Source organism: Pezoporus occidentalis, unplaced genomic scaffold (assembly GCF_034315485.1).
Source record: "Pezoporus occidentalis ecotype Australia unplaced genomic scaffold, CSIRO_AGI_Poc_V1 ctg39, whole genome shotgun sequence".
In the NCBI taxonomy this organism is placed as follows: domain Eukaryota; kingdom Metazoa; phylum Chordata; class Aves; order Psittaciformes; family Psittacidae; genus Pezoporus; species Pezoporus occidentalis.
In genome coordinates, this window is record NW_026915713.1 from 101771 (window position 1) to 114496 (window position 12726).

At 41.6% G+C, this 12726-nt stretch overlaps 1 protein-coding gene across 6 annotated transcripts in view; it reads right to left on the bottom strand.

Moving 5' to 3' along the window:
• Positions 1-12726, bottom strand: part of LAMA2 (laminin subunit alpha 2) — a 370092-nt gene that overhangs the window by 87484 nt on the left and 269882 nt on the right. For all 6 annotated transcript variants that reach the window (XM_062632338.1, XM_062632337.1, XM_062632336.1 and 3 more), the window contains 2 exons: positions 6146-6288; positions 3263-3361 (listed from right to left, as the gene is read on the bottom strand). In XM_062632338.1, the coding sequence (XP_062488322.1) occupies positions 3263-3361; positions 6146-6288 (242 nt within the window). The remainder of the gene's footprint in view (positions 1-3262; positions 3362-6145; positions 6289-12726) is intronic.

Here is a 12726-nt window from a genome sequence, read left to right on the forward strand (position 1 = left end):
TAACAAACTTTTTCCTGTGGGGGCACTAAGGGTCAGGCAGATTGGACCCACAGTAAGGATTTGGAATGATACACAAATAAGACTTTCTGGCATAAAGGGGACTCTTCAGTGGAAATCTAGTAAAGAAATTATCTGAGATAAGTAAGCCTGCTTTGATGATGTTCACAGATTCTACTTACTGACAAAGGTTACAGGGAAGCCCTTGTCTGAAGACCATTAGCCACATAGCAACTTAAACTATTAGCAAGTACTAGCAATTGCACACGCATTTTTGTGTTTTTTTTTTCATGTGTTTAGTCTGAAGTCTTAACCAAGCTGTAAGCAACTCCTCTGGATGGCATTTGGAGGGAAGCCCTAAAGGAACTTCTCCACCTCTTGAGCTGCAGACCACAGAAGGAGTAGTAAACACAGACCTCACTCTACAGATGGAAGTTCTTGGCTCTCCCTCCAAATGCTTCTAACTATTGCAAAATAAGTTGCCTCTGCTACTACTTCCAGAAATTTTTGAGATTGAGAAATTCAGTGTTATGGGAGAAATGAAAAAGTTTACAAAATCAAAAGAAGCATTCCAACCAAGAGGTGTGATTCTGATCTGTGTCGTTCTTGAAGGCACTTAATTAGAAGGGAAGAGGAGCTTTTGACTAAAAGTAGTCAACTGAGAGGAACTGAAGAGTATGAGGTATGCCCGGGATCACAGATGTAGGAACGTGCATGAAAACATGTAAACATAATCAGTGTGAGAAAGATTTGAGGTCCTTCTGCATGGTCAAGTGAATGAAGGAAAGGATATGATGAAAAAAAAAAGGAGTGCTCACTGATGTAAGGGATCACTGGTTGGAAAGAGACCACCCACAAGGAATCAAATGCCCCAAAGGTTTTGTAGTGACTGAACACTTGTCTTCTACATTTAACCTTAAAATGGTTAGATTTTTTTTATTTTTTCATGGAAACAGACTCCTCACCAATCCCCGTCAACCTTTTTTGTCATTACTACTGGTTTCACTTTAAAAATGTAGTGAGCCTGCAAATCAGATACAGGAAAAAGTTTGCTACCTATGGTTGTACCATGCACTTCAAGTGTTAGCCATTATGTGGTTATTAGCTATATCTTCATTTGGAAATGAGACTTGCACACACTACTTCAGGACCCACTCTTCTTTTTGGGACATTATTCCTATTTACAAACACAGAAAGAGAAGGGTAGGACTTGCCATCAGTTTCCAGTCCTTGAATTAAAAGAAAACAGCTGCAGTCCAGTTAACAACTCTTTGTAAGGATAACTGGAAATCATAAGGCTACTGACCCATTGCAACAACAGAAAACTGCAGAAAGAGAAGCAATGAAAATCTGGCCACCACACTACCTCCTCTAAAATCACACGTTCAATATTTTTCCTTCCAAGACTAGTCTACAAAAGGTCAGAATTTGCAACATTATTTTAGGACATCTCAATTTGTTTAATTCTTGGTGATGGTGGGGTAAATGGAAAAAGATATTAAAAGGAGAAACTACACAAAGGATTAAAACACCTAACTGTCTTAATCTAAGGCTGAAAGATCTTAACACAAGAAAAATAATTTTCCCTGCTTTTTAGAGGTGTCATAAGTTAAAAATACACCTAGACAGAAAACTACCATAGCTATTCCTGGAAGAAAAACAAACAAACAAACAAACAAACAAAAATAAAACAGAAGTGGAAAAGCAAGCTACCATTACACTCACAATGAGATAAATATAGATAAATACCTGCGTATGTATGTGTGTGGGTGTGTGTGTAAGTGTAAATATACACATACGTACATACATACACAAACACACGATGGATGCGTTCTTAACCTCTGCCTATGACTTAATAGTTGTTTTTAAAATTGCATATAATGCACACAAACCAGTTTCTCTGAGAATTTTAGTTCTGTAAGGTATGAACATGACATGATACTAAAGACATGATACTAAACATGAACATGACATGATACTAAAGACATGATACTAAAACTGTACGGGGTTTAGGTAAATTCTCTTAGGTATATATTCATCAGTACAGTAACCCACATCTTGCTTGTCTGGTTGTTCAGCGCAGGGAAGCACAACATCTGAATATGATTTTTGCTTGTCTTTCGTATGTTTTGGACCGCTGTATTTTCACTGTGGCCGGTCCACTTCCGTATCTTTTTTCTCCACTAGGTGGCACAATTTATATTATTTTTGTGGACGACGCCTTTTCCCGACCTAAATAAGGTCGATATTGAAATAAAACTTTCCAAATAAAAAGAGTAAACCGCACATTGATTGAAATCCAGAAGACTCTCCCTACCCTCATAAATGAAATCTAGAACTCATATTTAACTAAACTCACACACCTTGTGCATATATTTGAATTCTTCCTTTTAGATAATGTCCTCATTTCAATTCATTCATTGACTCTTAATGAGTTATACCAGGAATTCTGTTGCCTTACCATAAAATTTCTTTAAAACAAGTGGCTCAGGCTAGGCTACCATTTGATCTACAGCTCCTGGAGAAATAAGCCAACACAATAGATAACCCAAAATGGAAAATGAAACCGCAAAACAGCAAAACTTTTCCTATAATGTGCTTGAGATGGTTGGGCCCTAAGTAACTGTGAGTGAAGCCAGGCTACTTGTATTGCAACAGGCAACATTAGAAAAGAAATGGGCTGAGATCTCAAGGCAGTCAGACTTAGGAAGTTTGAAAGGGAATACAGTGAGATGATGTTGCTGCTGCAGAAAACAGGTAACCTTACCAGAGACATTACTAATGTTCAGAAAAAAAAAGGAAGCAAACCAGGCTAGTTCAGCTAGTGAAAACCTCAGCCACTCAAGAAAATCAACAAAAAAAACCTCCAGACATGCAAGAAACTGCGTGGTAACCCCATGCTTTTATTGCCATTAGGTTTGTAGCTGTTTTAACCTGCAGCTGAAGTCATGGAAAAGACCTTAAACGCTGTATCAAGAATTCTCTTTCCTTGAGTGTCAGCTTTTCCACATATGCTCATTTTTAGGTGCTTTGTATGAGCATTAGAAAGTTTTCTGAAATTATTATAAAGTTTTGCAGAAAATATATCTCAATGTATTGGCCCACAAAAAGAGGTTGTTGGAGGACTTGTTGCCATTTTAAACACTGAGACAGAGAAGCATCTTATAATTCATCTACTCATTCATGTTTAATTCATATGCAGAAGATTTCTGTCATTATGCAGCCTTAACCAAACCCACAGACCCCAAAGTGATCATAGACTTACTCTTGTCAGTAGTTCATCCATTTCTGTCACCAGGGTATCCAGATTTTCTTGTGCTAGCTGAAGAAATCTCTCTGGAGCTCTCTGAGGCGAAAGCAAATGCTGTTGGGGAAGAGGAGAGAGAGTGAAAATCTGTATTTAATGGATCTCAGTGCTTCCAAATATTGCAGAGAAGAAGCATCAAAATTTCCTTTCATTACAGTATGTAACTCCCTTTCATCATTGACTCTTTTGTTGCATCCATCCAACATACTTTTGTCAAGAATCTTGACAGGTTTACATAGTTTAGTGGAGAACCTATTAATTGTGGTAGGGAACACAGAGTATATAAAATATATAACCACTTTTTGGATCACCAGCATAAACACCATTTTATTTGTATGCAACATCAATTTTTCTGGCCTGCAATGTAATTCCTTGCACATATGTATGTATATTACTGCTGCAAGTTTTCATTATTAAAATAAGACAAAATAAATAACCGTAATAATTACGTAACAACCAAAGCAATTTGAAGTAATTAGGTCTCGCAGTTTTCTTCTTTCCTGAACCTATCTATGGCTGAATGTTTGAACAGATTCAAGTACCAGGAATGAGGCACTGCCGGACTTGCTATTCACAGATCAAGAAAACCTGCTTTGTAGTATCAAGGTCTGTGACAGCCTTGGCTGCAGTGATGACAATATGGTAGAGTTTGGGATCCATGCTGAGCATGCTGAAGGTCAGTAGTAAGACAAAGGTTTTAGACTTTAGAAGAATAAACTTCAGCTTGCTTACAGCTCAGCTGGGAGGGATTCCATGTGAGGCTTTCATGGAGGATAAAGGAGCTAGAGAGTACTGGGAGATTTTCAAGAACACTCTTGTAAGGACAAAACCAGTTCATCCACTTTAAAGGTAAGGGAAGCAGACGGAGTAAGACATCCCCTTGGATTAATTGTGAACTTCTGACTCGGCTTAAAACCAAAAGTGAAGCATACCAGAGATGGAAAAACAGACAAATGACCATTGAGAACTGCAGGGGCATGGCCAGGGTGTGCCAAGAGGCAGTTAGAAAAGCAAAAGTTCATCTCAAATTGAAATTAGCCAGAGATGTCAAAAACTACAAGGATTCTTCAGGTACGTACACTACAAGCAGAAATAGAAGAAAAACAATGGCCTGCTGTCAAATGGGAGAGGTGAATTAGCTGAAAAAGCAGAGGTTCTCAACATGTTATTCATCTCATTCTTTTACCATCACTGCTGCACCCTAGGCCTTGGGAACAAAATTCCAGGTTGATGCAAGCACAGACACACCATCAGTGAAGGAAGAGTTGGTGTATAAACTGTTGCAGGAGCTTGACTCCTACAGATTGATGGGCCCTGACAATATCCACCTGAAGGTGTTAAGAGAACTGGCTAATGTTATTGTAAGGCCACTCTTCATAATCTCTGAGGCGTTGTGGAGATCAGGGAATATACTAGAAGACCAGAAGAAATCGAATGTCACACCCATCTACAAAAAGGGCTCAAAGGAGGATCCAGGAAATTATACTTTTAAATCTTACTTCAGTCCCTTAGAAAAGTATGGAATGAATCCTCCTGGATCTGTCACAACTCAAATGAAGCATGTAATTGGGAAAAGCCAGCACAGATTCACCAGTAGCAAATAGTGCTTGACAAACCTTATCACCTTCTATGACAAAAGAACCTGCTTGGTTGATTGGGGTGAACAGTGGACACTGTCTACCTGGATTTCTCCAAGGCTTTTGACACTGTTTCCCACAGCCTTCTCATAGAGAAACTGACACATTACAGTCTAGACAAGTGGTCTGTGTGGTTGGTGGGGAACTGGTTGACTGGCTGCATGCAGAGGGTGGTGGTAAATAGCTCTTTTCAAACTGGTGACCTGTCACTAGCGGGTCCCTCAGGGATTGACACTGGGCCCAATGCTATTTAGTGTCTTCATAAGTGATCTGGAAGATGAGATCAAGTGTACCCTGATCAAGTTTGCTGATGATACCAAACTGAGTGGGGAAGCAGACACTCTGGAACGGAGAGCCACCCTGCAGGAAGACCTAGGTAGGCTGGAAGGGTGGGGTAACAAGAGCCTTATGAACTTCAAAAAGGACAAGTGTAAGGTCTTGCAACTGGGAAAACATAATCCAGGAGTGCAGCACAGGCTGGGATTTACCTGCCTGGGAAGCAGCTCTGTAGAAAGGGACCTGGAGGTCCTGGCAGACAACAAGCTCAGTATGAGTGAACAGTGGGCAGCTGCAGCAAAGCAAGCCAACAGGATGCTGGGTTACATCAGCAAGGGCATAACTAGCAGAGATAAAGTCATTATCCCACTATACTAAGTGCTTGTCAGGCCACACCCAGAATCCTGTGTTCAGTTTTGGTCCTCACTTTACAAAAAAGATGTGGACAGGATGGAGCCAGAGGAGGACCACAAAGATGATCCACAGAATGTGAAGCTGTATGAGGAAAGCCTGAGGAACTTTCAGCCTTGAGAAGAGGGACTAGGGGAGACCTTATCTCCATGTTCTAGTATTTAAGGAGTGGCTACAAATAAGGTAAAGACTCCCTTTTTACAAGGAGTCACATGGAAGAGATGAGAGTAATGGGTACAAGTTACTCCCAGGCAGATTCCAACAGGACATAAGAGGAAAACTTTTTGCAATGAGAACAATCCGGCACTGGAATAATCTCCCCAGGGAAGTGGCAGACTCCTCAGTGACAGACACTTTCAAAATTTCACTGGGCAGGGTACGGGATATTTTGCCTAGTCAGTACTTTTATCAATAAAGTTTGGACCAGGTAGTCCTTGAGGTCCCCTTCAAAACTGCATTCTATGATAAGGTTGTACTGAAACCCTGTTATTTGCGTGTGTAAATACTGTGAACATACCTTTAATTCCTGTGTCGTGTTCTCAAAACCATGCAACATTTTATACGGAGCAGGCAGTGGACCACTAAGATTAACGCTCAGGATCATCTGGTTTAGTCGATCCAGGTCATTGAGAAGGAGTCCCGTGCATTCATCATCACAAGCTGGGGGAAAGAACAGCAAAGTTTATTTATTCCTGCTAAATGCTTAAGACATATGTTTGAGTTAGAAATTATATGGCTTGCATACAATTCTGTGAGTGGTAACACTAATTTCAGGCATTTTACCCCAAAAACACAGTGTGAGAAAAAAATAGAAACAACAATTAGGGAACAGGACTTATTGCCTAAGACTTGGTAATGTGACAGTTTAATATAAAATATGAAGAGCAAAATTGGTAGGCTTACCTCACAGAAAGAGGAAATAGTTAACACTATCCATTATGGACTAGCCAATATAAAATCCTAAATCAGACAAGCAATTTGGATGAAGTTTTAGAAAAGTGGACAGGTAATGCAAAAAATCTAAGGAACACTTTATGGTATGGCTGTGGATTTGAACATAAGAAAATACTAAAGAAATCTTATAGTTTACATACTTTGTAGTCATATAACAGCATGGGCAAGCATGCTAATCTTCTAATGCAGACAGCAGAAAGAGTCCAGGTAAAAATAATGATAGTTTTCTTTTAAGAAATGCTATTCCCTACCTCCTTTCACTAAGCAGTGTGTTTTTCATGTATGCTTCTTTTCTTGCAAATTCTCTTTAGCATGAAAAATACTGGCACGTGCTGCATAGACCAAAAGGAGTTTGCACATTACCCCTGCCCTCTCCTTGATTTCTATCAACTATCATGAGAAATTTTCATAACCTTAAATTTTGTTATCATTTATGCTGCAGACAGGAAAATTCTTTATCCTTTGGAACAGAGGTGCGTGAATGCCTTTGTTTCCATGCATGCTAAAGAGAACTGGCAAACCTAAACAATATCTCAGGAGATGGCACAAACTGTGAAACAGTGAATTCACTGGTGATGTTGAGACACGAAAGGTTGTACCTGAAGTTTTACAGATATGTAATTATTTATTTCAGCTACACTTCTAGGCTGTTCAATGGCTAAAAAAGCCACTAAACAACGTGTATGCTTCTGTAGAAAAAGAGAAGTAATATTCAACAGAGAAGAATTTTTTTCCTGAAATCTATTTTTCATGTAGATTAAATCTTTTCTGCTCTTAAAAATTTTCACAGCTATCTAAACGTTGTTCTTATTCTGTAGGTTGGCTGCTCTGTATACTGAGGAGTTGAGTCAAATACAGAGAAAAGAAGAATAATGAATACTAGTTTAATACACCATGAAACTCGTGATGATTGAAAAGGAGACAAGATATATGCTACATTAGTACAGTCAGAGGTGGGTGCAGAAAGCTAAGATGCTGTTATTTTAAGACTCTCTTTTGCATTTTCATTGCTTCCATTTGCAGACTTCTTCCTCCTGTTTCACACTATTTTGTTACATAAGCTGAACTGCACGGGAACTTCTCTGGAGTTGTTAACTGTGGGCATGATACATTCTGAGTTCTGTTTTGACATGAAATTAAAGAAAGCTTATTGCCATCCCAGCGCTTGTCATATGCGTGTTTTCTTTTAGAATTCCAAGAGACTTATAGGAAAAGCAAATTTTACAGCCAACTGAACATTTTATATAATAAACACCTGCTCTGTAGCTGGTCAGGAAAGTAGGTAGACCTGACATTTTGAAGGATGCAAATAAGTGATCTTGGCCCTGAAAAGGTATTTCTGTTTTCTTGTTTGTTTTCATTTGGTTGGTTTTTTTCTGATATATTATTTCACTTAGGAAACAAGCTAAATCTATTCACCCTCAAAATTGTCAGTGGTTAAAAATTTGCTGTGTCAAACTGACTTCACATGAGTAAGAAAAAAATGAACAGCTTCTGAAGAGATGAAGTATTCTCAATGAGTACACAACTGGTAAATGCGCATTCAGTATAAATTAACACATTGTCCACGATAATCAGGTTGGAAAGAGGAACTACATCAAGGACGGACCACAGTTCAGTAGATGGGACAGAACTAAGCTTCTCCAATACGCAGTCTGAAATGTACTGTAGCTATGGGAAATATTTCAAGAGTATGATTATATTTTGCAAGACTAAACACTTCTGTGTCTATCTATAAAACTGCCAGGATAAATATGTGTCTAAATCAACAAATGCAGCACTAAATTCAGATCATTACAGCAGTCCAAGCATGTAAAAGGCAAATCATGCAGTCAATATTACCATAGTCCAGCAAGCAATTCATGCAAATTACTGCATTTTCCATTTACACCACACTTTCCCATGCACAGTAAGTTCTGTGAGGATTTTGACTTACCTCTTGTGAGAAGCATCTCCAAAGTATGCATACCAAAGAAATACTTTTTTTAAACAACTGCACAACTAATAAAAGACTATAAGTTTATGGATATCTAACCACTTCTTCCATCTTACAAAGAGGACATAATGTATAATAAAGGAATCGATATCTGTGTTCCTCCAACTATGTGATTATCTAACACAATTTTGCTTTAATACATTCGTTGCTGTTAAGATTCAGAATATTGTGTTATGTCTAGGTAATTATTTGTCTAAGGGCAACTATACAATCTCTGATATGCGGTGGTATCCTATGAAAGTCAGTGACTCTTTAGTATTAGATTTCTGTTGCTTCACAATAGTGTTGAGTTATTGCTAGCTCACTAATCTGTTGGCTGTTACCCCATTTTTCCCATTTTGGCACTGGTCTCACACCAAATAATAATAATAAAAAAAGCTTTCTTCTACCCCCAAAACAGAACCCCAGTAGAGAGCTGAAAGCTTTAACTTTCTTGCCATCGCTGCTGGTTCAGGGAGCTTGTGTGATCAAGATGTCTCCAAATCTGGAAAAATTCAGATCCAGATCATGGTCTAAAGTATGAACTCAGGTGTATTTCTGATTTTCATTATTTGGAAAGCTTCACTTGCTGGTTCTGATACATGCCAGTACTAGTTAGGTTTATATAGTGCTTGAGCTAGGTGAAAGACATTAGAGTGTTGGTCTAAACTCAACAAGAGCTCATGCATCAAAAAGGGGGAGAACAATTGATAGCTTATCAGCTATCAAACTCATTAAACTCATTATTAAACTCATATAGACAAAGAAGCAGTTGTCCAGCACAGAGCTAAGCTTAATTCTTACGGCTATGCCATCAGGGCTCACAACTTCTGTAAAAGTCAGGACACAGCAGAAGCTAGTCCAAGACTTCATAGATCTGGTGTTACAGAGTATCTTCCTTTTCAGTTCACTCTGTGAAGGCTTGCGATAAGAAGCTTCCAGCTCCTGCTGAATTAAGGACTGTGCTGGAGCTAGGAGATGATTCTTTTCACAGATTCTTCAAGGTCTGCTTCTGATGGAATCAGCATCTCTACTTAGTTCTGAATTTGGAAGGGCTGAGATCATGGAGCTGCTCCCTGTTTCAGAGAGAAATCCTTAATTGTGCCAGAACTAGTGGCTAGGAGCTCCCTTGTTCTCCTGGGTGGCAGAATTAAGTGGCAGCAGGGAAAAAGTCTCTCATTGCAAGCACCAGTCTATTCAGAGTACAGTATTTAAGTGTCTAAAACCTGGTATTAAAGGAATCTGATTATATTATTTTCTCCTACTACCAGTACTGCAAGTTTGCTGAGTGCAGCATGGCTGAAGGTCCTTTCCTCCCCCCTCCCTCCCCCCAAGATTGAGTCAAAGAAAAATTCCTAACAAACAATGAAACATCTTTGCACATGCAAAGGACTGTTTTTAGGGTGAAAACTGATCATCTAGCTACAGTAAAAAGTGCCAATACAGGTAGTGTAGATACATTCTGACACTGGCATATCAGTATGTTGCAGTTAAGGGTCATTGTAGTAGGCGATTCCCTTCTGAGAGGAACAGAGGGCCCGATATGCAGAGTTGACCCTCATCATAGGGAATTTGTGTAGTCTGCCTGGAGCCCAGATCAGGGATATCACTAGGGTGCTCCCCAGCCTGGTGCACTCGACAGACTACTACCCGCTGCTGGTCTTCCAGACAGGTGGGGAGGAAGCTGCTTCCCGCAGTCTGAGGGGGATGAAGAAAGACTACAGGGCCTTGGGGCGGATGGTGAAAGAGTCTGGGGCACAAGTGATCTTCTCCGCACTCCTTCCATCTTCCACTGATGATGTGGGAAGGAATGGGAAGATTCAGTCCATAAACGATTGGCTTTGAGACTGGTGCTACAGGCAGGGCTTTGGATTCTTTGATAACAGCTGGTTTTATAGGGCACCAGTCTGGACAATGACAAGTGAGAAAGGTTTGTCTCACAGAGGCAAAAGGATGCTGGGGCACGAATTAGCAGGGCTCATTTGGAGAGCTTTAAACTAGATTCGAAGGGGGATGGGGTTGTAGCTGGGCTTGCCCCAGTGGGGCAGCACTCCGGAATTGATGAAGACTGGGAGGCCTCCTATAATCCTAGGGTGAAATCGGTGTGCTCAGCTCGCTCCCTGACATGTCTGTACACCAATGCGCGCAGCATGAGGAATAAGCAAGGAGGAGTTGGAAACCTGTGTTAAGTCAGGAGATTATGATCTGGTAGCAATTACAGAGACATGGTGAGACAGCTCACATGACTGGAATACAGTCATGGAGAGCTATGTTCTTTTCAGGAAAGACAGGCCAACCAGGAGGGGTGGTGGGGTTGCTCTTTATGTGCGGGAGGAACTACAGTGCACAGAGTTCTGTCCAGGGACAGATGACGAGCGAGTTGAGAGTCTGTGGGTGAGAATTAAGGGGCAGACTGGCAGGGGCGACACTGTTGTAGGCGTCTGTTACAGACCACCAGATCAGGGTGAGGAAGTTGACGAGGCCTTCTACAGGCAGCTGAGAGCGGCCTCACAGTCACAGGCTGTGGTCATCATGGGGGATTTTAACTTCCCTGATGTTTGCTGGAAGGACCACTCAGCAACCCAGCCACAGTCCAGGAGGTTCCTCCAGTGTATGGATGATAACTTCCTCCTGCAAATGGTGGATGAGCCAACCAGGAGAGGAGCGCTGCTGGATCTCATCCTCACTAACAAGGAGGGTCTGGTCGAAGCAGTAAGGGTTGAGGGCTGCCTTGGTTGCAGTGACCACGAGATGGTGGAATTCAGGGTCTTGTGTGGTAGGACCAGTAGAATAGCAAGTAGAATTGCAACCCTGGACTTTAGCAGGGCAAACTTTGGCCTTTTCAAGCAATTGCTAGGGGAAATCCCATGGGCAAGGCTGCTTGAAGGTAAAGGGGCCCAAGATAATTGGTTGACATTCAAGGACGGCTTTTTCCGAGCTCAAGATCGGAGCATCCCGACACGTAGGAAGTCAAGGAAGAGGGCCAAGAGACCTGCGTGGCTAAATAGGGAATTGCTGGGTATGCTCAAGTGGAAGAGGAGAGTTTACAGGTCATGGAAGGAGGGGCTGGCCACTTGGGAGGAATATAAGGCTGCTGCTAGAGGATGCAGGAAGGCAGCTAGGAGGACTAAGGCCTCCTTAGAATTAAACCTGGTGAGAAGGGTCAAGGACAGCAAAAAGAGCTTTTTCAAATACATGGCAGACAAAACTAACACCAGAGGCAATGTAGGCCCACTGATGAACGGGATGGGTGCCCTGGTGACAGAAGATACAGAGATGGCAGAGTTACTGAATGCCTTCTTTGTCTCTGGTTACTCTGCTGCAGGCAGTCCTGAAGAGCCCTGTACCCCTGAGACCTTAGATGAAGTCAGGTCAACGGAGTGGTTTGCCTTAGTCGATGAGGAATGGGTTAGAGACCAGTTGAGCAATCTGGACATCCATAAATCCATGGGTCCAGATGGGCTGCACCCGCAGGTGCTGAGGGAACTGGCGGAAGTCATTGCTAGACCACTCTCCATCATCTTTACCAACTCTTGGGAAACGGGAGAGGTGCCTGAGGACTGGAGGAAAGCAAATGTCACTCCAGTCTTCAAAAAGGGCAAGAAGGAGGACCCGGGTAACTATAGACCGGTCAGCCTCACCTCCATCCCTGGTAGAGTGATGGAACACCTTATCCTTGGTGCCATCTTAAGGCATATGAGGGGCAGTCAACATGGCTTCACCAAGGGGAAATCATGCTTGACCAAACTCTTAGCCTTTTATGAGGAAATAACACGGTGGATGGATGATGGCAGAGAGGTGGATGTGGCCTACCTTGACTTCAGCAAAGCATTTGACACAGTCTCCCACAGCATCCTCACAGCTAAATTGAGGAAGTGTGGTCTGGATGATCAGGTAGTGAGGTGGACTGCGAACTGGCTGAAGGAGAGAAGCCAGAGAGTTGTAGTCTATGGGGCAGAGTCTAGTTGGAGGCCTGTAACTAGCGGAGTGCCTCAGGGGTCAGTACTGGGACCAGTATTATTTAATATATTCATCAATGATTTAGATGAGGGAATTGAGTGTACTATCAGCAAGTTTGCTGATGCCACTAAGCTGGGAGGAGTGGCTGACACGCCAGAAGGCTGTGCTGCCATCCAGCGAGACCTGGACAGGCTGGAGAGTTGGGCAGG